The sequence below is a fragment of the Balaenoptera physalus genome, assembly GCF_965194825.1.
Source record: "Balaenoptera physalus genome assembly, chromosome: 6".
In the NCBI taxonomy this organism is placed as follows: Eukaryota; Metazoa; Chordata; class Mammalia; order Artiodactyla; family Balaenopteridae; genus Balaenoptera; species Balaenoptera physalus.
In genome coordinates this window covers 62,899,772-62,926,875 of record NC_138885.1, presented here as the reverse complement: position 1 = coordinate 62,926,875, position 27,104 = coordinate 62,899,772, and the positions used below count along the sequence as shown (strand labels likewise).

The 27,104-nt window shown below is 40.9% G+C and overlaps 1 protein-coding gene and 1 long non-coding RNA gene across 4 annotated transcripts in view; one reads left to right on the top strand and one right to left on the bottom strand.

Annotated features, from left to right (window-relative positions):
• LOC309662605 overlaps window positions 1-10,947 on the bottom strand; it is a 111,546-nt gene extending 100,599 nt beyond the window's left edge. The window contains exon 1 of the long non-coding RNA XR_014264809.1: window positions 10,666-10,947. This is a non-coding gene — a long non-coding RNA (uncharacterized lncRNA). The remainder of the gene's footprint in view (window positions 1-10,665) is intronic.
• The window catches only part of ABCB11 (ATP binding cassette subfamily B member 11), a 145,502-nt gene that overhangs the window by 39,750 nt on the left and 78,648 nt on the right, over window positions 1-27,104 (top strand). Inside the window, exons 1-5 of one of the 3 annotated variants that reach the window (XM_082465331.1) lie at window positions 3,924-9,573; window positions 18,580-18,682; window positions 19,954-19,975; window positions 23,289-23,343; window positions 24,117-24,355. In XM_082465331.1, the coding sequence (XP_082321457.1) occupies window positions 18,607-18,682; window positions 19,954-19,975; window positions 23,289-23,343; window positions 24,117-24,355 (392 nt within the window). In that variant the 5' untranslated portion in view covers window positions 3,924-9,573; window positions 18,580-18,606. Of the gene's footprint in view, window positions 1-3,923; window positions 9,574-13,708; window positions 18,683-19,953; window positions 19,976-23,288; window positions 23,344-24,116; window positions 24,356-27,104 lie in introns of those variants that run through there. The other 2 variants (XM_082465330.1, XM_082465332.1) reach the window with 2 other exon arrangements.

Below are 27,104 nucleotides of genomic sequence, written 5' to 3'. Positions count from 1 at the left end.
ACCTAGATGGGTGGGATGGGGCAGGGGGTGGGGGGTGGGAGGGAGGTCCAAGAGGGAGAGGATATAGGTATACATATAGCTGATTCACTTCATTGTACAGCAGAAACTAACACAACATTGTAAAGCAATTCTACTCCAATAAAAAAATTAAATTAAAAAAATAAAATAAAATGCTGCAGAGACATAGAAAACAAACTTATGGTTACTGAAGTGGAAAGGTAGGGGGGAGGGATAAATTAGGAGTATGGGATTAATAGATACACACTACTATAAATAACATAGGTAAACAACAAGGATTTACTGTATAGCATATGGAACTATATTCAATATCTTTTTAATAACCTGTAATGAAAAAGAATCTGAGAAAGAATATATATATATATGCATAACTGAAACACTTTGCTGTATACTTGAAACCAACACAATATTGCAAATCAACTACACTTTAATTAAAAAAAACACAGCAGAATGAGATATTATTTCTATTACATCTTAAATTTAATTAAAATGTAATTAAAATTAAAGTTTTAATGATAATATTCAGTGTTGCTAGAACTGTGGTCAGTGTTTTTTCCTAAGAAAAAAATGCTTTCTAGAACCTTGAAAATGCTTGAGTCCTGTGCCTCAGTAATTTCCCTTTTAGTAATTATCCTAAGGGTATAATCAAATTTGCAGTCAAACATTTATCAAATATTTATCTACTTGTCATCATTCATATGTCTTAAAAGTGCATTCATACTTTTTAAAAAAGTGCGATAATCTATGTTGAGCATGGTGGTTAAATGGATTGTGTTAAATCTATATCAGAGACTATAATGCAGTTTTTATAAACCTTGTTTTTGATGAATATGTAATAACATAGGAAACTGTTACAGTGCTGTGGAAAAGGATGATATAAAATTAAATATGGTGTATATTTATAAAGTTTATTTTTAAATGCATATCAACTTTAAGTGCACAGAAAAAGACTGGAATAATAAGCAGACATATGTTAACAGTGAAAAAAGAAACTTTTGCAGTCTAACATATTTTCTTCTTTGATGATTATAGAGGGTAATGGCAGGATTTTTTTTTTTTCTGGCTCAATTTCTGATTCTCTGATATGCTGAAAAGATGCTTGATTATCTGAAAAACTTAGTTTACAGAATCCACTACTACAGACCCTTCTGGTTTTTAATCAACATTTCTAGAAGTCAGTTTTTAATCTCCTTTGGCCCAACCTTAAATGATGGAGTCCTTCAGGGATCAATTGTAAAAAATTTTTTTCATTCTATACTTTCCAAGGGGATTTTATATTCTTCCAAACCCATAAATACTGCAGGTACTCCAAAGACTCCAAAATTAACATCTCCAGTCCATGGTTACTTGCTGAATTCCAGACCCAACTGCTACTCACAGTTGTCCTTAATATCTCACAATATCTCAAAATAAACATATTAAAAACTGAACACTTAGTTCTTACTCTTGCAATTATTTTTCTCCTCAGTTCTTCCCCATCTTACTAAATGACATTCTATCCATCTATTCATTTATTCTAGAAATTTTGGAGTCATCCTTGACTCTCCACTCCTCTTGGCCCCCCAATCCTATTAATTTTGGTAATTAATAAGTAATAATTAACCCTATATATATTTCTTGAAAGTGGCCAGTTCTTGACAACTCCACTATTAGCATCATAAGATAAGCTGCCATGTCATATTTTGCCTGTATTACTCCATAGCCTTCTACCTGTTTCTCTGCTTCCATGCTTGCCCCCTTCAACTCACCCTGCAATGAGTGAATGTTTAAAAATGAAAATCAGATCCCGTTACTCTTTTGCTGAATTGTAACTCATGAATGTGGCTTTCAAGGTCCTGCGTGATCAGCCTTCCACCCACCTGTCCAGCCACAGGCCATGCCACTCTCTCCCTTTCTCATCACTCTCCAGCCACAGTGGGGTCCTTTTAGTTATTCAAATCTACAGGCTCTCTCCTGACGTAGGGCTTTTGTATGAACTATTTTCCCCTAACTGTTGTCCTCTTCTTTCTACTCTTTTCCTGGCCAATCCCTTCACCCTCTCTTTTTTAGCCCAGCCTCCTCCAAATCCTCAATCTAAGTTAAATCCCTCTTCTCAACTCTCCCATAGCCTCTTGTACATTTCCTTAATAGACTTTATGACCTTTATCATCATTTCTATGCTTGTGTGATTATTTATTATTGGTTCTCCTTTGGATTATAAACTTCATGAGACCACGCCTGTTTTGCTCATCATCTCTCTCCATAACGCCTATCGAGATGCTAAGCTAATAGTCATTGATAAATGAATATTTGTTGAATGAATAAATGAAAGATTGAGTGGATTAGGGATCAGAAGCAGTCCTATTGTGATTTTTCCCAAGGGGTAACAGCATTAAGTATTTCTTGGGCACCTGTCCACATTACAGCAATGGGAGTAAACCCCTGCTTTCCCTTTCCCCTCATATGTATCAGGAATATGATGTACTTTGTTCAAAGACTGCGTTGCGATGGAGGAACTGAATGCCAAGATGAGCCAAGGGCAAGAGAGGAATCTTCTTTACACTCAAGATGAACTAGGAATTACCATGAAGGAGAGAAGCTAAACCCATTAGATTAAAAAAAAGTTTTTTTTTTTTTATTGAGATATTTACAATTGAAGTTGGTCTACAATGTTGTGTTAATTTCAGGTATGCAGCAAAGTGATTTATATATATAAAAATATTCTTTTACAGATTCTTTTCCCTTTAGGTTATTACAAAATTTTGACTATAGTTCCCTGTGCTATACAGTAGGTCCTTGTTGGTTATTTATTTTATATATAGTGTGTATATGTTAATCCCAAACTCCTAATTTATCCCTTGTCCCACCTTTCCCCTTTTAAACCCATTAGATTGTTTAAAAAGTTCAAAAGGCCATAGGTTTATAAAGAGGGATTTATCAGAAATGTTATGATGATGTGAGTAAAATAAAAACGAGAGCAAAGGTCATTGGAGTTATGACAAAATCTAACAGCTGTGTCAAAAAACACAGCTGCAGGCCCTTGCAAGGGGAAATTGAAAAATGCGAATCCAGCAGGAGTGTAAAGAAAAGAGGAAGTGGTTTCTCAGTGTTAGGAGTTATAAATAGTTCAGGGGCTTATAGATTTGAAGGTGATAATTGAGAAGCAACATTGGAAATTATGAGGAAAGATGTATAAACTTAAGTATTGTTGTGAATTTTAGCCTTATTATAAAAGCTAAATATGAATGTTTTGAAACTTAGGATATCATAGGAGATATTAGAATCGATAAGTGAGGTTTCATGCATGAAAAAGGTGTAGGTTTTTTTTTTTTTTTTAATTTATTTATGGCTGTGTCGGGTCTTCGTTTCTGTGCGAGGGCTTTCTCTAGTTGTGCCAAGCGGGGGCCACTCTTCATCGCGGTGCGCGGGCCTCTCACTGTCGCGGCCTCTCTTGTTGTGGAGCACAGGCTCCAGACGCGCAGGCTCAGTAATTGTGGCTCATGGGCCCAGTTGCTCTGCGGCACGTGGGATCTTCCCAGACCAGGGCTCGAACCCGTGTCCCCTGCATTAGCAGGCAGACTCTCAACTACTGCGCCACCAGGGAAGCCCGGTGTAGGTATTTTTTATCATATGTTATCTTATTTTATTCAGATACCAGTCTGATCACACATGGTCCAAGAACATTCAAATAATAAACCAAATATAATCAGATGTTAAAGACTGGTCCTGAAACATTATAGCCAATAATACCAGGCTTGCCTATGATCTCACTGATATAAAGCCACAACTATGCCTCACTGGCCACCAAACTCTTCAGCACAGCTTCCTTAACTGTGAGCTACTTACAGCACCCAGTTTGAGCACTGCTGATTATTTTTTCAGGCTCTAAGTAGTTGTAGAAATCTTAGCAGAGTTTGGAGAAACCAGCTCAATCTCAAGATCATGCCAAGATGTGGCTAATCTAGGCTTTGAGTAAGTCACAGCAGCATTTATTTGCACTGGGGCCTTCTCAGTGAGGTTACGGACAAATTGTCACCTTGAATGGTTGACTGTATCAGGTATAGGTATTTTACAAGGCTGATAAGAAGAAAGGGATCCAGGAAGTAGAAGTATGGAGAAGAGCAGAGCCTAATGTTTTACCAGTGGATTTGAGCTGGCAGTGACACATCAGGAATCAGGCTGAAGGAAGAGAGGGAAGTCAGTAATCACTTAGGTGGGGGAATCACTCAGAGAGGCCATGAGAAGTTGTTGGAATGAAGATTTGAGATGAATCATTGCAGAGTCACTTAGTTGGGTTGTCACTTCCTTTTTTTTTTTCTTACTTATTTTCTTGTGCCATTTTCTGAATTCTCTATGATGAAATCTTCAGAATGTATAAAATTGTGTACCTGTGTCCCTCCTTGAAAAGTAATAATGCAATTTAATTTCTGGAGCTATCTAGGAATGTAAAGAGTTTCTGTTAGCATATACCTAGCTGCCTATGAAAGAATATCCTGGTAATGGTGGCTTAAATAATAAGAGCAGTGATTTCACAGTACATGAAATCTGGAGGTATTTGGTTTCAGGGTTGGTTCAGTGGTTCAATTATATCATCAGGACCCAGACTCTATCTCTCCACCCTGCTGTCCTCAGCATGTGGCTCTTCATTTTTTAGTATGTCAGTCACCTCATGATCACGAGACATAATTTCTTTCTTTTTTTTTGTTTGTTTAAATGAGGTTTTATTTATTTATTTAGTTACTTAGGCTGCGTTGGGTCTTCGTTGCTGCTCACAGGCTTTCTCCAGTTGCGGCGAGTTGGGGCTACTCTTCGTTGCGGTGCGCGGGCTTCTCATTGCGGTAGCTTCTCTTGTTGTGGAGCACGGGCTCTAGGCACAGGCTTCAGTAGTTGTGGCTCGCAGGCTCTAGAGCGCAGGCTCACTAGTTGTGGCGCACGGGCTTAGTTGCTCCGTGGCCTGTGGGATCTTCCCAGACCAGGACTCAAACCTGTGTCCCCTGCACTGGCAGACGGATTCTTAACTACTGTGCCACTAGGGAAGTCCTCCAGACATAATTTCTTAAATTCTGATTTAGAGGGAAATACCATAACTTAGAATATGATACGTTGTGAGTTTTGTTTCTGCTTGGCATGCATGTGCACACACACACATACACACACTACACACACATTCATTTATATTAAAAATAAAGACATAGACAACAGTCCAGAAGAAGAACAAGAACTAGTGACTGTCCTTAGAATATGCCCATAAGGGGACTTCCCTGGTGGCACAGTGGTTAAGAATCCTTCTGCCAGTGCAGGGGACACGGGTTCGAGCCCTGGTCCGGGAAGATCCGACATGCCACAGAGCAACTAAGCCCATGCGCCACAACTACTGAGCCTGCGCTCTGGAGTCCACGTGCCACAAATACTGAAGCCGGCGTGCCTAGAGCCTGTGCTCGGCAACAAAGAGAAGCCACCGCAATGAGAAGCCTGCACATCGCAATGAAGAGTAGCCCCCCTCACTGCAACTAGAGAAAGTCCGCATGCAGCAACGAAGACCCAACACAGCCAAAATAAGTACATAAATTAAAAAAAAAGAAAGAAAGAATATGCCCATAAGGACCATGTGAGATACTGAAATGAATTCCTGAGAATGCAGGCAACCACCCTTCCATACCCGATAAAGAAGTGAGGATGTGGCAAACCAGCTAGCGTGGGATGGGCTGTGGTCTAAAGGGAAAGATGCCCGACTGCATCCCGGGAGAGAGGAGCGTCGACTCTGACACGAGGTGTGCTGAAACCCCTGGGCTGAATGGGAAGAGAGTCTCTAGCATTAGGACAGCTGCCTCTACTTCTCCGTCAGAGTTGCATGCCAGTTGAACTTGGCTGCAAGGCCTCTATTTTGCTGTATGTCAGTTTGAGGTTTGATGCTCATGACCAGGGTCCCCTAGTTAATCACTCTTAATCATTGCTATTTAAAATTGTGACATTCTCAAACATGTGCCTGGACAAGTGTCAGCGAGAAGCCATGAATGAGTGAATCAGGTCTAGATAGCTCACTGCTTTACAGGACTGTTTCACAAGCTAATTTTCTGGTGTCGTAAGGCATTGCCTAGACTTAGTACGAGTGGAAATGAGGAGCCCTCAACAGCCATTTGCAACATAGCAATAAAAATAATGTGTCTGCCTTCACTCTTTCTCCCCAAAGCTAAAAATACTAGTTTACCAACATCCACCTGGATTGAAAAGCTTATGTAGAGAACTGGATCTTGGACTGGCTGCAACGCGTCCTGCTGGAATCAAAATTCCTTCTTTGCCGGTCTTTCCCTATTTAAGCAAACTAGATGCCACTGTTGCCAACAAACAAAACACCGTTTTCTAGTCTCTCCTCTCAGTAGACATCTGGTCCTTCTCAATGCTGCCTGCATGTGTTCTGTGACCTTGCTCGCGCTTTATTTCTGACCTGGCCCTTGTCCTACTTTGAGACAAAACTCAAATTTCCCCTCTTCTGACGCTCTTTCTTTGATGATTCCTGTCCCCACTGATGTGTCACATTTTAAATACTTGAGACGCATTGAACATTTTGACATTTGATGTTGTTTCGTCTTTATTTTTTCCTTAATTGTTTTTTATGTGGAGCCTTATCTTCCCTTTAAGATTTGAACATTCTCAGGGACACTAACTTAATGTTTACAAGTTGGAAATCAGCATAACACCTGACATGGTGTCTTGCAAATAGATGTTCAATAATTTGTCCTTAAATGGTTCAAGGAATGAAAGTAATGGCAACTTCTTTTGTTTCTTCCATAGTGAGTGCCCACAATGATCCTCAATATAATTTTTTAAACAACTGTTGGTCTTCATGGTTTGGGGCCTTCCCTGAGGCATTTTGGTGTATGATTTTGAAACATGGTCCAAACTGGTCTACAGTGACCTCCAAGGCTCTACAATAGAGGTTCTCAAGCTTCAGCATGCTGGGGGCCGTCCGCAGAGTTTCTGATTCAGTAGGTCTGGGTAGGGCCCAGATTTTCCAGTTCCAACAGGTGACACTGCTGCCGCTGGTCTAGTGGCCACAGCCTGAGAACCACGGCCCTCCTTCCACCATACTGACACTGCCTGCTACTGCTCCACCCACGTATTCTACTCTAGCTACACGGACTTCTTGTGGTTCCTTAAACTTACCAGGTGTGCCCCTGCTTCAGGGATTTTGCATTTGCTGTTTTCCCAGATACTCATGTACTTTCTCCCTTATCCCAGGTCAACATATTTCATTCATGTCCTTTCATAATTCCTGACATGTCATCTTCTCCAACCACCTGATTTAAAATGGCAACACTCTCCGTCCCCTCCCCTGTCCGCCACACGCACACATACACACATTCACACATGCGCACGCTCCCTATCACATCCCTTTCCTGCAATGTTTTCCTCCGTAGCATTTATCACCATCTGACATATATGTTTTATTTTTTACTGTCTAGTTCCTCCCCCCACCAGAGTATAAGTTTCCTGAGGACAGGGATTCTCATCTGTTTTGCTCATTCCTGTATCTCAGAGGATAGAACAGTGTTTGGCACATAGTAAGCACTCAAACAGTCGATGTTTTAACTGGAGGACAGCAGGGACCACGACCTTACCTGTTTTCAGACCATAAACCATAAAGAAAACACACCTACAGCTGAAACAAAATAGGAATGATTAACACGGTATTCACTCTGCCTGGGCCAACGCTGTCAAGGGGCCAGAGTTGAAGGAGCAAAGGAAGATGCCATTAACTCTCCCAGGGCCTCTGGAGGGGTCACTGCTCTGTCCTCACTTCTCATCTATAAGCTGAGGGGTGGAGGAAATATCTGCAATGTTGTTTTCTGCTCTAAAACTCCAGGCTCTATCTTCCTCCTGGTCTACATGCCCCACAAAGGGAGGTCTTAGGACAGTAGGACCAGTGAGAAGCTCTGCTCAGTTTTCTCCTGAGCATTTTCACCCTTTGGCTATTGTCAACAGTTTCACCACAACAAAGTTAGCAAAATTCTATTGAGAGTCTTCCCCCAATCAAAGGTACAATCCCACAGCTGTGCTGCCTTTTTGGTTTTTGTGTCGATTTTTTTTTACTGGGTCCTAATTGGTGCCAAACCCAATATTATTATATTTGCATTGTCTCAGAAGTCAACCTACCCCAGGGATTCTCAAACAGTTTAGATAGGGGAACATCAAGAAATCTTTCTTGCCTTTGCTGACCTTGATGTATTGAGATTTTAACATCTAAATATAGTCACACAAAAAATTGGGGGCTAAATCACAAACTATCAAAATCTTGTATATAGATTCCAGTAGAGACAAACAGTAGTGGAAGCTGAATTTCAAAGAGAAACTTATGGCCGAAAAATTTTAAATTGAGAAAATTTGATCTTATCATTTAATTTGATCTTGCTTTCTGCAAACTGGGAAGCATTGGTCCATCCACGGCATCTCAGAGCGTGGGGTGGAAGAGGGTTAGCTTAGAGTGGTCAGGAGCATAGGTTCTCGACCTACTAGTTGTAAGACCTTGGGTGGATTATTTCACCTCTCTGAGCTTCAGTTTCCCCTACTATAAAATGGGAATAACAATGATAGCACCTAACTCCTACGGTTACTGAGAGGTCCAAATAAGGTGGTACAAGTTAAACTCTTCAACTGAGTCAGGTGCCCAATAAAGTGATGACCAATGTTGGGTATTTACTATTCATTGCTGAAGGCCATAGCGAGGAGTGTTTCGGAAAGGGTTCACTCAGGTAGGGAGAGAAAGAAGAAATAAGAACATTTGAGAAGATGGAAGGACCAACAAGAAGAGAGAGGAACGGATATGGGTGGCAGCACAAAGCTGTTGGAGAAGCTATATGTGTTGATTTGACTTGGTTTTCTGTTCTTTTGAACCTTCAAAAAAATCATTAATCCTTACTTACACAGGGCTTCATCTGGTGGGTAGAGCCTGAGGTTATTGACTGTTCAGACCAGGGTGCAAGGGTCATCTGAGCACTCAGAGTTTTGAGCAAAAGGCCGTTTCAGGTGTTCTTTGAGGTTATCTGTCTCCACGAAACCCTGGGGCTGGGGCAGGAATATCAGCGCCTGCAACCTAAAGATTTTCCAAGAGTGATCTTTTAAATTGAGGAGGAAAAGCTTTAAGGTATTTTTTTCTGCCTTGTTATGTTTTCAAGCAACTCTTCAAAAATAATGGCCTATAAACAGAAGAGTTGGACATGGCCAGAATCACAGTGCTCTTGCTGGGCACCCCCTGCTGGCGTCTCACCTCTCCTTCGAAGCTGAATCAACACTTTCCAAAGCCTGTTGACACCCTCAGAGGGATTCCCAAGTGCACTCTGTGTTTGGGGTTATTATTTTGAGTGTGTTCAACCTTTCCTCAGATGTCATTGAACTCTGCTTAGACTGACCTTCAGGGCACTGACCCTTAAGCAAATAGATAGTGTTCTCGAAAAAGCTTGAATTCTGTTCAGTGCTTTACAATGATGAAAACTGAAGTTGGAACGGGTTAGAAAACGTTGTGACTCTCCACAGTGGAGTCCATTGTTTCTTCTGGCTTCTTCAATTTCACGTTCACAGGTAAGTGACATGTATCGTCTAGAGCATGTGAAGACTGTGTTCTGCAAATTCATCTCCTCTAAGTCTTACTTTGTGGCGTGTTGTGTTTCTGATTCATTAAAGGCTGGCCTCTTGTTATGCAATAAACAATGCTACAAGGCTTGGCTAGGAACTTGCAGAATACATTAATGATTTCATAATATTGTGTATAATACAGATGAATCTTTGTTGCTATCTCATTTATAGTAATACTTTTTTTTTATGCATCAATTTTCTTGAGAATGTGTGTGCGTGTGTGTGGTATCTGGGTGCGTGTGGTGCAAATGGGCAAATAGATTGAATAATCAGCGCAAAGTAAAAACGTTACTGAACTTTTTAAACCTGGCTTTATGAAAGCACAATTCTGTATGCACTGACCACCACAAATCTTACCCCAGAAAGCTGGTGCTGGTTTAATACAGAACTATACCGACTCCATTCTTCTAGTTTTCAATAATTCAGATGCTGGAAAATATGAGCTCTGGATTCATGGCTAGAAGGGGAAAAGGTGGATTCTAGAATCTTATTTCCATTTTTCAGTTTCCCTAGCCAGTAGAAATCACATGTTGCTGATAATTTGAACACATTGATCAAATATCATTCACATTTAAGACTGAGAATAAAGTATGGTTTTTCTAACGTTTTGAAGGGGGGAATAGCTTTCTAGACATTTTAGAGGCAAATTATAATGATTGTACTTAGAACTCAACATTGGGATCTAATAGTGGTTATTACTAAACTTTTAAGATATTAACTTATTTACAGGCTATTTCTTTTTTTTTTTTTTTAATACATTTATTTATTTATTTATTTATTTTTGTCTGCGTTGGGTCTTCGCTGCTGCGTGCAGGCTTTCTCTAGTTGCAGCGAGCGGGGGTTACTCTTCGTTGCTGTGCGTGGGCTTCTCACTGCAGTGGCTTCTTTTGTTGCGGAGCACGGGCTCTAGGCACGCGGGCTCAGTAGTTGTGGTGCACGGGCTTAGTTGCTCTGCAGTACGTGGGATCTTCCCGGAGCAGGGCTCCAACCCGTGTCCCCTGTATTGGCAGGCGGATTGTTTTTTTTTTTTTTTTTAACATCTTTATAGGAGTATAATTGCTTTACAATGGTGTGTTAGTTTCTGCTTTATAACGAAGTGAATCAGTTATACATATACATATATCCCCATATCACTTCCCTCTTGCGTCTCCCTCCCTCCCTCCCTCCCTGCCTATCCCACCCCTCTAGGTGGTCACAAAGCACCGAGCTGATCTCCCTGTGCTGTGCGGCTGGCAGGCGGATTCCTAACCACTGCACCACCAGGGAAGCCCCTACTGGCTATTTCTTTTTTCTCTTTTTTGTTTTTTAAATATTTATTTATTTTTGGCTGTGTTGGGTCTTCTGTGCAAGTTGGGTTTCTGTGCGAGGGCTTTCTCTAGTTGTGGCAAGTGGGGGCCACTCTTCATCACGGTGCGTGGGCCTCTCACTGTCGCAGCCTCTCTTGTTGCGGAGCACAAGCTCCAGACGCGCAGGCTCAGCAGCTGTGGCTCACGGGCCTAGTTGCTCCGCAGCATGTGGGATCTTCCCAGACCAGGGCTCGAACCCGTGTCCCCTGCATTGGCAGGCAGATTCTCAACCACTGTGCCACCAGGGAAGCCCCCTGGCTATTTCTTAATAGAGGTTCTTTCTGTGTGCAGCCAACCCTCACCTTATGCCCCCCTCTCCCAGACTTAGTTACCCTCCTACTCTGCCTGTACCACTCTTGTCATTATCTGTTTGAAGCCTCCATCTCCCTGCCTAGCTGTTTACATGCCCTTCTCCCCACTAAATTGTAAGCCCTTGAATAATTTGTGTGTCCTACTACTAAGAGTAACGGTGACAAATATTTGCTGATGAATGCTGGAAGTGGATTTGGAAGTAATCTAGGAAAAAAACACTGCTCACTCTGTGGTTTTAAAAGACACTGAAATTGCTAGAAAATGCCGAGTTCCTTAGCAGGAATCAAGTATTAGGTTTACTTTGCTTTATGAAGGTGAAAGAACTACACATATAGAGACCAGGAAGAAGAACAGGGAGGAACTTTGGTGTTAAATCCTGTTTTCTCCAAGAGCAGTTCCTTAGTTCTCCGTCTCATTTGCGATTCTGTGAAGCAGGCCTATCCGTCTGCCCCTTGAGGATAACTGTGTATTGCTTTCCCTTCTCAGTCAGCTGTAGCCCCCACGGCTAAAGGGCCTCTGTTTCATCTTATCCTGGGACAGTGTCTCCACGTTGTTGACACACACCTGCTTATCTGCAAGGCAGTATTTTTCTATTTTTCTTGCTTCTTGGTATAAATCAATATTTCTTTTCTCCTTTAATGATCCTTTGGAGAAAGAAATCATTTGCTGGGTTTGATCATAATAAGGGTGCCCTTCCTACATCCCTAAACGTCAGCAGTGAAAGACTTGTTAAGGGCTTTTTTAAAAAAAATCGGAATTTGTGGCTTCAAAAGGGACTTCCAAATTCACCAGGGGCAGGAGCAGTTCTGCTCTCTCTGCGCAGCTCAGGGAAGGGAGAGTGTGGTGCTGGCGGCCTTGAATGGTTTCACAGAGGCGAAGACTTCACGAGAGAAAAGCTAAAGCCAATGTTCACAGTGTGATGCGAGGCGGGGAGGGTGTCCCCGCCCCTCGCTGGCCTCCCAGCTCCTCAGTGGCTGCTAGGGCATTTAGATCCTCCTTACCATCGAGGCCTAAACGTAGACAAATCTCAGCCTCTTCCTCCTGAATTCAGTCTAGGCAAGATCAACGTGTTTCAAAAATAGCATTCGGAAGAAAATGAACCGGAATGCAGAACAGATGTCCCCAGAGAAATTTCAAAGCCGAGAACACTGGTAGAGTTGAGAAGCTGTGTCCTAAAGTGACAAGAGCCTGGGCACCGTTGGCTTGGCTGTCTTGCATCACACAGCCTGTCTCCTTTGGTCACCTCAGGCCTGTCTGCCCAGAAGTGAAGTGAACTGCATATGTCCCTGGCCTTGGTAAACGAGGGGGCACCGCTGCTGGGCCTGGGAGATTTCTGTCCTTCCCAGCCCGATCTCCCTGTCTCGCTGGGTGTGGGCTTATCAGAGTGCTGTGTTTTTTGAAAGTATAAATACGATCCTACCCTTTTCTTGCCTAAAAGCCCTTACTAGTTCCCATTGCCCTGGGGATAAGGGCCTAAATCCTCAGCAGTAAGGATTATGGGGCCCTGAGGAATGAAGAAGCCACATCCCCCAGAGCTGCCCCATCCATGTTCCCTCAGACTCACTGGACACCCTTGGGTCCTTGAACCTATGTATTGTCTTTTGAGTCTGGGCCTTTGCATGAGCCTGGAACGGCCTTCTCTCTCCTGCTCCCTTGGCTAACTTTCCCCATGTTCAAGGTCCCATGCTAACTGTTCTGGTTCCAGAGCCTTCCCCTACTCTCTAGACAAGGGCCCTGCTTGAGGGCCTAGGGGAAGCCTGTACTTCTCTTCTACTCACAGTCACAGGGCTTACTTCTTACGTGTCATCTGCCTTCCCTGTCACAATGTAAGCTCCATGAGGACAGGCAGGTTGGAGGGCTGGTGTGCAGTAAGATTCTTAGGTTGGGTAAATCAGCTCTCCAAAGATTTCTCCCCGGGCTTTGGGCTGTCCTGAACTGACTTCATAATTCAGGGGTCTGCAAACATATCTGTGAAGAGCTAGACAGTGAATGTTGAGGCATTGGTGGGAAGGTGGGAATGGTCTCTGTCACAGCAACTCAACTCTGCCATTGTAGCCCCAAAGCAGCCAAGGGCAAAATGAAAACAAATAGGCATGACTGTGTCCCAAGAAAACGTTATGTACAAAACCAGGCAGTGGGCTGAATGTCCTGGTTATTATCATATCCTTCAGCCTGGAAGGATTCCAGCTCCTGGGAGAACAGTTTTTACCCCAACCTGTTCCTTCCTTACCTCCCTCCTTCCTTCCCTCCTTCCTTCTGTCTCTCTTTCCTTCCCCCTTCCTTCCTTCCTTCTTTCCTTCCCCCTTCCTTCCTTCCTTCCTTCCTCCCTCCTTCCTTCCTTCCTTCCCTCCTTCCTTCCTTCTCTCTTTCCTTCCCCCTTCCTTCCTTCCTTCATTCCTTCCTTCCTTCCTTCCTTCCTTCCTCCCTTCTTTCCTTCCTCCCTCCCTCCCTTCCTTTCTTTCCCAATTCTTCTGCAGTATCAACAGCCAGTTGCTAGTGTTGACCCAGCTTTTGGTGAAGGTCAGCCCACTCATCTTTTGCTCCAGGCTGGTGTCTTGAGGTCACACTAGCAGCCTTGGTGTGATGGCCCATGGTGGGCTCTGACGTGTTGGCCTCAGGATCTTTGATTTCCTCCTGGCACGGCCTATAGAGCCTGTATCTCCTCCAGCTTTGACAGCCTCAACCCCTTGTGCCGCTGCTCCCTTCGCCCCTTCTCTGAGGTCTCTCACTGTCCCAGGTTCTCTTGGGCGACCATCCAGGTGTTGCTCTCTGTCTCCTCTCTCTCATCCCCGGCAGTTGTCTTCCAGAATGCTGTTGCTAATGTTCTAAGGTAGAAAAATCCTTGCTATTACTACCAATAAAGGTCAGGAGACTGTTCTCTAATGTGGATTTCTGTGTTGATAAGTTTACACATTTTATCAAAGAAAAAGAAACTTTGACCCTGGAGAGTTAAACAGAAGCGCAGGTAGTACTCAGGGTATAGACCACGTACCATTTGGCAGAGGGGGAAACTGGTGTTGGCGTGGGCGATTCAGAATTCTTGGGGGATTCCATGATTAGGTGGCCAAAATCTGCTGATCAGTGCTTAGAAAGCTTTATTTCCTACTTTTAACTTCTAGATTCTCTTAAGTTTATTGAAAGACAATTTTTCTGGGAGACCTTGAAAATTCTCAATCTGTTCCCAAAGAGATTTTTTAGAGATTAAAATAATTTACTATATAAAAAGGCAGAGTGAAGAGGAAATAGCTTGGTAAGTTATTTTCAAATCTGAGTTCTTTTGTGTGGGTTAAAGTACAATTTTGTTATTGTAAATTGTTAAGAAACCCTAATTAAAGCTTCTTGCAATGCATGATACCCAAGTACCTTTCACACGCTTCAGGAAGCTCCAGAGCAAATTGTTAGCTTAAATGCTATAGATAATAGCTGAGAGAGTAGAATTAGATGACATGACATCTGCTTGCACTCTTAAATCATAAATGTACCAAGTGAGGAAGAGACATGCTCTCACCACTCTGTACAACAAATGTGCTTGTCACTGAAATCTAGATTCCCACTATGTTTCCAGGGTTTCAGAGACTAACAGAGATGTTCTCCAGCATCTGCTCTAAGAATTTCCCAGGATCTCATCTAATAAAAAGGGAATTAACCAGTGGGGAAAACATGGTCTAATGATACATCAGGATACACTTATAATGGTATGAGGCCATTCATCTAACATCTAATTTTGGAAACATCGTTTTTTTCTGGAAAATACCACAAGCAAAGTCTTCGTTTATTCTTTCTAGTAATTTTAATATCTCATTGCACTTCTCCAAATGTAGTGTTATAAAATTACTACTATCTTTGTGGGTGCACACAAGTAATTAACATTTTCAACACAATGGCCTTTAAAAGTCATCACGGAATTGACCAGAGATAAGGCAACTAGCTTCCGTTTCTTTTTTTTTTTCTCTTTTTATAATTTATTTATTTATTTATGGCTGTGTTGGATCTTCGTTGGTGCACGCTGGCTTTCTCTAGTTGCGGCAAGAGGGGGCTACTCTTCATTGCAGTGCATGGGCTTCTCATTGCGGTGGCTTCTCTTGTTGTGGAGCACGGGCTCTAGGCGCACGGGCTTCAGTAGTTGTGGCTCGTGGGCTCTAAAGCGCAGGCTCAGTAGTTGTGGCGCATGGGCTTAGTTGCTCCGTGGCATGTGGGATCTTCCCAGACCAGGGCTCGAACCCGTGTTCCCTGCATTGGCAGGCTGATTCTTAACCACTACACCACCAGGGAAGTCCCCTAGCTTACGTTTCTGACTGAACAACCGATGCATGTCCTGTAGCACTGGAGAGAGTGTGTCTTTTAAAATATAGCTCCTTGGAGTGGACTACCGAAGTCCAGAGTGATGCATTGAATGCTGAGAAAGAAAACAAACAAAAGAACAGTCCCAGATATTTGGTTGCTGGGCTGGCACTCACAGCTAAGCTGTGTTATTCTCCTATAAGAAATAAACAATCTCATAGAATACTAACTGAACTAGCCAGGGTTCTGCAAAGGCACAGAAAGAATAGGATTATATATAGATACATAGAAAGAGATTTATTATGAGTCATGTGATTATAGAGGCTGAGAAGTCCTACGATCTGCCATCTGCAAACTGGAGACCCAGGGAAGCCAGTGGTGTAGTTCCAGTTGGAATCTGAAGGCCCAAGAACCAGAAGTGCAGATGTCTGAGGGCAGGAAAAGATGATGTCCCAGCTAAAACGAAAGGGCAAATTCACCCTTCCAAAAAATTAATTAGTTAATTTTTTAATTGATATATAGTTGACATATAACATTGTGTCAGTTTAAGGTATAAAACATGTTGATTTGATACATTTATTTATTGCAATATGATTACCACTGTAGCTGTAGCTAGTACCTTTATCACATCACATAATTATTATTTCTTTTTTGTGATAAGGACATTTAAGATCTAGTCTCTTAGCAACTTTGAAGTACACAATACAGTATTGTTGACTGTTATCACTGTGCTGTGTATTAGATGTCCAGAACTTACTAATCTTCTAGTTGCAAGTTCGTACCCTTTAACAACATCTCCCCAGCTCCCCCCAAGCCCCCGGGCCCTGGTAACCACCATCCTACTCTCTGTTTCTACAAGTTCAGCTTTTTTAGTTTCCACATAAAAGTGAGATCATACAATATTTGTCTTTCTTTGTCTGGCTTATCTCACTAAGCATAATGTCCTCAAGTTCCATCCACGTTGTTGCAAACGGCAGGATTTCCTTCTTTCTCATGGCTGAGTAGTATTCCATTGACTTAAAAGGTGGAGAAATCAGGGCCTGGAGAAAGGTTAAAAAACATATCCAACAACATAGAGTGAAGCCGTAGACAGTACTGGGATCTGTGGAACTCCAAAGTCACAGGCAAGACACTATGCCAATGGCCTCTAAACACTGCCAAATATTTGCACACCAGTGAAAAGAAACCTTTTTAAATGAAGAGCTAAGCCAGGAAAAAAAATAATTGGAGACAGGAGTTTTAAAAAACGTCTCATTTTAAAATTAGGAAATGCAATATTACAACTATGGTTCAAGTTGTTTTATTATTTTCTCATTAACAAAGAGTTTTTTTCTTTGCTTTTTGAAAAAAAAATTTTGGTCAAAATTTCAAAAATGGTATAACCAGCAAACATTGCAGCCTGAATGTAATATTGTTATATTAAAGAAATTTTGTTGTTGGATAAAAGAATTCTGAATTTGTTTTTTATAGTATTTTTTTAACTGACCTCATAAACTACATAGTTAATGTTTCACACTCTGCACTTTTTTTTTGGCTGTGCTGGGTCTTCACTGCTGCGCGTGGGATCTCTCTAGTTGCGGCAAGCGGGGGCTACTCTTTGTTGTGGTGTGCAGGCTTCTCACTGTGGTGGCTTCTCTTGCTGTGGAGCACGGGCTGTAGGCCCATGGGCTTCAGTAGTTGCGGTGCATGAGCTCAGTAATTGTGGCACACGGGCTTAGGTGCCCCGCGGCATGTGGCATCTTCCCGCACCAGGGATCGAACCCGTGTCCCCTGCATTGGCAGGTGGATTCTTAACCACTGGACCACCAGGGAGGTCCCTCTCACTCTGCTTCTTAATACTGAGTTCATTTTTTAAAATTTATTTTGTATAAATCATGTTGATAGATACCATCATCTTGATAGTACATTTGATATGACGTAATGAGAAGGGTACTTTATCTCTGTGGTCTTCCTTCCCAAAACACACAACTCCTGACTAATCATGAGAAAAACAGCAGATAAATCCCAATTTCAGGAACATTCTATAAAATAACTGCTCAGTACTTCTCAAAACTGTCAAAATCATCAGAAAGAAGAAATTTATGAGAAATTGTCATGGCTAAGAGAAGCTTAAGGAGATTTGACAACTTAGTGTAATGTCTTTATATCTTCACAACTCTTTGCACTATTGGATATTTAATCTTTGCCAGTATTTCAATGAATGGTTTTAGTATTTGTCACTGATCAGTACCCAAATTCATTCATTGGGTTGCAACATAATGATTTTTCTAATTTTATGGGCTTTTAAACATCTGGAATGGATATTAATTTTTACTGAATACTTTTTCTGCATCTATCAGGATGATCCAATTTTTTTACATTAGACAATCATTGCATTTCTGGGATCAACATGGCTCACTATGTTCTTTTCATAAACTACTAGATTATATTGAACATATTTAGCATTCTAAACTCTATTTTCAAAAATAATTATAATTCTATTTTTTTCTTATAAAATTTTTATTTGTTTTGATGTCAAGGTTATACTTGTTTTATAAAATGAATTAGGTAGCAGTTCTCCTGGTCCATGCTGGACTTTCCATATTCTGGATCTAGGGGCTGCGTTTACAAAGGAGCACTGAAACCTACCCACCAGTATTTGGGTGTTGTTGGTCAGCTCTACTGACCCAAGAATGTCATCAGTTGGCTGTGCCCTTCTAGTGATTTTTATTTTTACTCATTAAAAAAAATCAATCAATCAAACAAGCAAGCACAAATAAGCAGAAAGAACAAATAAATAAAAAACAACTATCCATCCAGCAACCAGAGAAAGCCATAATCAATGGTTTGGGTTTATCTTTCCTAATAATCAGACTCTTTCATGGGGTTATTAACCAATTTAAAAAACATACTTTTGTCTGAGATTGTTAATGAAGATAATTTCTTGAACCAAATTATTCTTTCACTTGACTACTTTGATTAAGGAAGAGAAAATAAATAATAATCACAATGATTCTTTTATTTTATTTTCTAGTGTTGTTGGCTGTGGACTGCAATTACCATGTCTGACTCGGTAATTCTTCTCAGCATGAAGAAATCTGGAGAGGACAATCATGGTTTTGAGTCAGACAGATCATGTAAGTGGCCTTTTTCTCTTACTGTCTCTTGTACAAAGAGAGGTGAGAACAAAAGTGGAACAAGCTAGTGAAGGTTTAAGGAGAAGAGAAAAATCAATGGCAATAAGTAGAACTGTTACTGGATGGTCTTCTAACATACTCTAGGTGTTTCTCCCTAGAATCCATCTAATGGAATGGCTGAGAGTGCTAGGTAAGAATGCACAAATCCTGGGTGAGTGAAAACATCTCACCTATAAATATCTCTTCCCTGGGTAGAGTAGGGTTGTTCTAGCATTGGCTATTATTATTACCTTTATTCGTATATTGTTATAATTGATTATAGTAGCAAATGTTTAGTGAGTGCTGCTCCCTGAGAGGAACAGTACAAAGACTGCTGGCCAGAGTGAGGTAATGTGTATAGCACTAGTACATGGTGTGTAGTGAGGGCAGATGATTCTAAGCTATCTTTTTTTTTTTTTAAATCCTATGATTTTACATTTTATAGAAGAGGAAACAGAGAGTTGGATACATTTTTGAAAACTTGGCAAAGATCGTGTGACTAATAATTAATGGAGCTGTAATCCTAATCTGGTTCTGATTCCCAAACCTAGGAGGTTAATCTCTATCTACACTGTAATGCTTCTTTACTCTTAGTGAAATGAAATGACGTGAAATTTAAATGCCAGGGGAACCAAGATGTGCTGTCCTATGACAATGGTTGGCATTAGCACCTCAGGTTCCTTTCCTTGTGGTTTCCCTACACTCAGGACCTTGAGCTCCCACTTTCACCTCCTCCCCTCCATCTACTCTGACCTATGCTGGGGAAAATAGTATGTGACTCAATCCTATGGCTTCTACTGGCATGGGGGTGTCAATGACATCTTATCGTTTAGTTGATTTGTGGTCCACATTTTAAGTAGACAAATTCTGATGTTTATGAAGAACCAAAAAAGAAATAAATATTCATTTTATTTGGTAGTTCAAAAAATCAGACTTTCTTTAGCTAATTTAGAAATATTGGTCTTTAGTTGACATCCAGAAGGTAAAAAGATTTCATTTTCTGGAGAAAAGTCAAGAAATGTAGTCAAGGCAGCAGTCCTGAATGTGAAAAAATGTCTTCTATAATATGGAGAGAGAGAGAGAGAGAAAGATGAAAAAGCAAATAATTATTTTGCATTGTTCCATGAATAAAAGTAATTATAGAAATGTTTTTCCAGAGTAAAATTGTTAATGACTATGTTTCATTTTGTCATTATTATTAACTGCTTTATGTATTGTTTTTATCCTGACAGATGACAATGATAAGAAATCAAAGTAAGTGATTACTCAACAATGCATCACATCTTCAAAATAATTTCCTAGTATTCCCATAAAAGGCACAAAGCAGAAACAATATTTTTACACACATTGCACTGCCTACAAAATGGTATATATAATCCATTCTTTTTCTCTTTTAAACATTACCATAATTTGATTTCAAAAACCTTTGGGAATATTCCTTCTGGATTAGGTCCAAATCTCCCCTGTATGTCCAGGAACACCACAGAATTTCTGACCTAAATGAGCAGAGGAAAAATTGGACAAGTATGATTTCATGGGTACAGAGAAGAAAGCCCAATTCTTCCCCAAAGCAAATAGTAGAAGCCTAAAATGTAATTATTAGATGTTTCTCTTTAAGAGTTTAAATTCTCTTATAAACAAATGTCACTTAATCATACTCAGCATGAGGGCAGGATTAAAGGAATCTAATTTAGAAAACAAGAAGGTACCAGCTAAGTTTCTGAAATAGAAGTGGCGGAAAGGGAGAGGTTGAAGGTATTTAAGACATTTTAAGTAATTCATGGCAGCGGGAGGTGGTAGGTGTGGTAACATTAGCTTTGGACTTGGAATGGTAGGGTCAGCTGGGCGCAGAAGAACCGTTCTTTCTCACTGGGTGGGAAAGAGATGGAAAAGGGCATGGATGCAGATGAATGAGCTGCAATGAGGGTGAGCAGGGAAGCTGAGTGAGTGCTTTGGTCTTTAGAGGATATGAACCTTTCTCCTGATAAGTGTGGTAACGTAGGATGAGAAGATGACAGTGAAAATTTGATAAAGCTGCTGAGGGGAATGGGTACAATCTGTAGAGGGATGAAGTACAGTGCTGTGGGTTGAGCTGAGGCTGGAGACCATACTCATTCATTCATTCCACAAATATTAATTGAGGGCCTACTGGGCTTAGGTGCTGAGGATATAGAAAAGAACAAAGTAGGCAAATATCTCTGTCCTTGAGGAACTCACATGCCCTTGAAGAGCTCCCTCCCTTAGTGAGGGATACATAATAAACACTATAAATAAATAAAATATATAGCCTGGGAGCTAGTGATAATTTATCACTCCCTTTCTAAGAAGAAACAAGTAAACATGGAAATGGACATTTGAAATGGTGTAGGGGAGAGTTGAAATTTTAAAGACTTTGGCCATGGAAGGCTCCATTGAGAAGGTGACTTTGGAGAGAAGGTATGAAGGAGGTGAGGGAGTTGGCCATGCAGATATCTGAAGAAAGAGCATTTTGGTGAGAGGAAGTAGCAAGTGCAAACACCCAGAGGTGGGAACAAATTTGGCATGGACAAAAGTCAGCAAAGAGGCCAGGTGGCTCGGGTGGTGAAAATTGGAGTGAAGTAGGAGAAAACAAGGTCAGAGAGTTAACTGGCCAGACCACGGAGGGCTGTGGATGTGTCAGCAAGGATCTGTGATTCTACTCTGAGCTAGAGGGGAAGCTTAGGGCAGCCAAGTGCTAAGCACAGCATGTGCAGCACCTTTCAGATGGTGGAGAGGTTGTCTCTAGCAGGTCCAGCAGCCTGGCTTCAGGAGAAGGAGGAACAGCTGGCTGACTGCAGAGATGGGGTTTCCAAGGCTGGATTTGGGGAAAAGGATTGAGGATGATGGTGAAAGTGTGGTCCAAATGGCCAGCAGTGGGACCTAGGATGCCTGAGTAAGGAAACAGCATCTTGATGGGGTTTAGTGATCGTAAGTAAATGGAGAGTTTAAAGGACTGCGGGTCTCAACTGAGATGACAAATAGGTATGGAAGGAGGAAGGAAGTGAGAAAACAAGATGCATGCTCAGTCCCAAAGAGCCGATAGAGTAGACTAGTTCCTGGTGAAAACAAGACCTGGGGTATATTCATGAATGGATGACTCAGGTGAAGTGGAGATCCCTGGAGTTGAAAAGTTCAAGAATGGGTTGAGTACAATTTTATGAGCAATAAAATGAATAAGAAATAATAAGTCGGGACTTCCCTGGTGGCACAGTGGTTAAGAATCCACCTGCCAATGCAGGGGACATGGGTTCAAGCCCTGGTCCGGGAAGATCCCAAATGCCACGGAGCAACTAAGCCCGTGCGCCACAACTACTGAACCTGCGCTCCAGAGCCTGCAAGCCACAACTACTGAGCCCGCATGCCTAGAGCCCGTGCTCCGCAACAAGAGAAGCCATCACAAGGAGAAGCCTGCACACTGCAAGGAAGAGTAGCCCCCGCTCGATGCAACTAGAGGAAGCCCGCGCGCCGCAACAAAGACCCAATACAGCCAAAAATAAATAAATAAAATAAATTAAAAAAAAAAAGAAATAATAAGTAAATATGATTTTATGGGAAGTATGGGAGTTTTTTTGAATTTTTTATCATATCAACACTATTTTATCATATCAACACTAATTTTTTATCATATCAACAATTTTTTATCATATCAACACTATGTAAAAATTTTAAGTGCGAGAAGGAAGCTATAAATCAGATAATCCAACCACCTCAACTTATAAGGAAATGTAGGTAGAAAGAGGCCAAGGTTCAAAGCTGAGGTCCAATAGTTATTTGCTACTGTAACTGGGAGTACAGAGTACTTTTTATTTTCTCTCAGCACCTCTCAGAAAGACCTCAGTGAATCTCTACTGAACAAGAGATACAGCTATACTGAAATCTCTAGAAGAGGTAAATCTGAAAGTAATAGCCAGTTTAAATAAATTTTTTTATTTTATAGTGGCGTATAGTTGATTAACAATGCTGTGCTAGTTTCACAGCAAAGTGATTCAGCTATACATATACATGTATCTATTCCTTTTCAAATTCTTTTCCCATTTAGGCCATTACAGAATATTGAGCAGAGTCCCCTGTGCTATACAGTAGGTCCTTGTTGGTTAGTTTTCGTTTTAGTTTTTTTAAAAATAAATTTATTTATTTATTTTTGGCTGCGTTGGGTCTTCGTTGTGATGTGCAGGCTTCTCATTGCGGTGGCTTCTCTTGTGGCGGAGCACGGGCTCTCGGCTCACGGGCTTCAGTAGTTGTGGCTCAAAGGCTCTAGAGCGCAGGCTCAGTAGTTGTGGCGCACAGGCTTAGTTGCCCCGCGGCATGTGGGATCTTCCCGGACCAGAGCTCGAACCCGTGTCTCTTGCATTGGCAGGCGGATTCTTAACCACTGCGCCACCAGGGAAGCCCCCTGGTTAGTTTTTAAGATACCAGTTTTGGAAAGAATTTTGCAGCTAGTGAGGGCTTTCTTTCTTACTAAAGAATGACTCATAAAATCACCATCTAGGGAGAATTTCTCATTGTTTTGGAAAGGACGGTCTGTAAACCCCTGTGTTTTTCTCCTCAGGTTAGAAGATAAGAAGAAGAAAGGTGGCAGCAGTCAAGTTGGCTTCTTTCAATTGGTAATAAAACTGTGCTGATTTATGGCACAGGTTTTGCCACTGTGAATTGTTCAGGTGGCGGAGGAAATGTTATAGTCACATTGGCAAGTTTTTTAACTACGATGATCACTTTTTCAGTCATAAACTGTCTACGTGATAACATGTTAAATAGCAGTTAGAAATTTATTGCTGATTAAACACACAAATTCTATCTGGTAGATCATAAAAGTGTTCTAGAAGATAATCACTAAACCCCTAATTATCATTTTAGTAAGGAAAATTATCATGGTAATCATGTCATGTATACTTATTCTTATGACGTCTTTAGAAATTCCATAGTGTAGGTATTTTTCTCAAATTTTCAGAGTGGAGGCATTTCTGGGCACAAATAGGCACTCTTCATTGTCAATATCAGTTCTGGGAGCCAATTTATACAGTTGCTGAATAACCCACACAGAATATCTACATGGCAATAGCATCTGTGCCAGTGATTGTTTCCCCCTTAAGCTGGGAATGAATATCTAAGAACTAAAGTCAGCTCCTGAGATAAAGAGAATGAATTAAGAGACTAGGAAAGAGATAACATGAACTAACAATGTAAGAGTCTAATGATTTAGATAATCGATGTACCATTTATTTCAATATTAGTGAGAACTCTGCCTTTCAATTATGATGATTCCCTTAGACTTGGTGTTGAATACTATTTATCAGAATCTAGTAACTAAAATTAAATAGTCCTCCTACCTCTCCTGCTTTTCACCCATAGATGATCTCTGAATCCTTTGTTTTTCAAGTTTCGATTTTCTTCAAAGACTGACATTTGGCTGATGTTTGTGGGAAGTTTATGTGCATTTCTCCATGGAGTAGCCTATCCAGGCGTACTACTGATTTTTGGCACAATGACAGATGTTTCTATTGAGTATGACATGGAATTACAAGAACTCAAGATCCCTGGAAAAGCATGTGTGAATAACACGATAGTATGGACCAACGGCTCCCTCTACCAGAACGTGACAAATGGAACGCGCTGTGGGTAGGCTGCTATTTTTTACTTTTCACTTTTTTGGCTTGTATCTTGGATTGTAATTCAAAATGTGTGAAGAGAATCTTATGGACTGAGCTGGAGTGGTGTCTAACACAGAGCAAAAAGAAACATAAATTTACCCGTATTTCTATAAATTACTCTGCCCTGAAGTTCTTCCTGTCCTACCGGGTTTTTAAAGCTTACCAACAACAACAGCAAGACCCAGAACTGGAAATTGCTCATTAAATACATCACCCAAATGTCACCACTTTGTAGGCCACAGGCTTGAGGATGACACTACCAATACTTGATGCCGTTGGAGGATGACCCATGAATTTTACTTGAGTCATTGTCATGTCTCATATCCAAGACTTCCTTTTCCCTCTTTCCTGTTTCCTCCTCCCTCCCTCCCTCCCTCCCTGCCTCTCTCCCTCTCTCCTTTCTTCCTTTCTTTCTTTCTTTCTTTCTTTCTTTCTTTCTTTCTTTCTTTCTTTCTTTCTTTCTTTCTTTCTTTCTTTTCTTTCTTTCTTTCTTTCTTTCTTTCTTTCTTTCTTTCTTTCTTTCTTTCTTTCTTTCTTTCTTCCTTTCTTCCTTCCTTCCTTCCTTCCTTTCTTCCTTTCTTCTTTCTTCCTTCCTTCCTTCCTTCCTTCCTTCCTTCCTTCCTTCCTTCCTTCTTTCTTTCTTTCTTTCTTTCTTTCTTTCTTTTCTTTCTTTCTTTCCTTTCTTTCTTTCTTTCTTTCTTTCTTTCTTTCTTTCTTTCTTTCTTTCTTCCTTCCTTCCTTCCTTCCTTCCTTCCTTCCTTCCTTCCTTTCTTCTTTCTTTCTTTCTTTCTTCTTCCTTCCTTCCTTCCTTCCTTCCTTCCTTCCTTTCTTCTTTCTTTCTTTCTTTCTTTCTTTCTTTCTTTCTTTCTTTCTTTCTTTCTTTCTTTCTTTCTTTCTTTCTTTCCTTTCTTTCTTTCTTTCTTCCTCTCCTCCCTCCTGTTCCCCAGCTGCTGTGGCCATGGCTGATGACCCACTTGATCCCCAGCCTTCTCTCTACAATGGGAATTTCATCATTCCTGTGCTCTAGGACTTGGAATAGGGGCCGCTGGTCTCAGTTAACGGTTGAGTTTCTGTGGAAGAGTGATGTGGTGCTATGAATAGAAGACAGCCATGCAGAATTAACCAGAGCTCACCATGCTCCTGTTCTGTCTGTGATAAGCCCGACAGGCTGCCTTGTAATCAGTGAGTCTGTAGTGTACACAGAGTTGACTCACTGTCATAGCATGGACTTTGCAGCCTGCCTCATGCTGCCTCAGGGCCAGAACAAGCTCATTTGCACGTATGAACCCACTCAGGTTCAAGAACCAAGGGCAGGGCACATCCTAGCTAGAAGACACTTGGGATGGCACCCCCAAGTGAATTTATATTTTTCTCCTTCATTTAAAAATTTTTCTACAGACTTAATTCCAGATTATGACAAATCCTTCTAAATCACTGATGTTCTTCCATAATATTATTTGTTGTTAGCATCTTTCCTTCATCTACTAATTTAACCAAAATTTTTGGAACACTAATTATGTACCAGGAAAATGTGTAAGCATCATGGATACAGTGGTACCTTATGAATCATGGTCCTTGTCTTTGTGGAGCTTGGGTCTAGTTGGTGAGACCATAATGAAATCAACGACCATGCAAATAAGTATGTAGTTATAACCTGGTTAGCACTTGACAGGAAAGTACAGAATAACATACAATGTGCAGAATTAGCCTTAACAAATAATAAGCCTACTCATAAGATATAAATTTCCAATGTCTAAATATGTATATTTCTCTTCTAAATTTGGAAGTAATACTCAGAACAATTTGCATAGAAGAGAGACTGTCTTCAATGACAGTATTTTTTTTTTGGCTGTACCACGTGGCTTGCAGGATCTTAGTTCCCCAACCAGGGATTGAATCTGAGCCCTCAGCAGTGAAAGCATGGAGTTCTAACCAATGGACAGCCAGGGAATTCCCAATGACAGTCTTTTAAGTCTTTCATTTATGTTGGAGAACAGAATTGAACTGATTTTTACAGAGTGGTATGACTACAAAATGTAAGCTAATCCGTTTTCCCCCTTTGAAAAAAATCCATTCAGACTTATGTATGATGTAAATTGACCCCAGTCATTAATAATGCATGAAGATAAATTCTTCAAGGGAAAATCCCTGAAAGTATATCCTGTTATGTCTTAAAAATTGGAAATAAATGTTAGAGGGACCAAAATTTGAGACATATTTTGTCTCAAATCCTCATAAATATTTATTAGATGAACTAAAGAATGAATCTGCCTTTAACATCTGCATCACTGGCATCCATTAGAAAGGAATTCACCATGGCTACCCATTACTTTATTCATTTTTACTGGGTCCTATACTAGAGGGTGAGCAAATAATTCAGAGCAAATAGGGGCTTTCAGAAATTCCTTGGCTTTGGCTGAATTCACATGATACCAAACATGTAAATAGATATTTGATTGTGTGGACCACACCTTTCTCAGGCCTTTCCTTTACCAGGAACTCCATTGATAAGTTAAATATTTTAATTGTGGGTTATTATGGTCATTGACATGAATACAGTTTGTTGCACTTCTGAATAAATGTTTAGCTTTCGTGTGGTAAGATCACTGTGAAAATGGACTTGGGTGGGACAGAAGAGAGGGAGGGGACATTTTCTTACCTGTAAGTAGTAAACATGCCTCCAAAATTACCCAACTCTTTCACAACTTTCTTTCTTG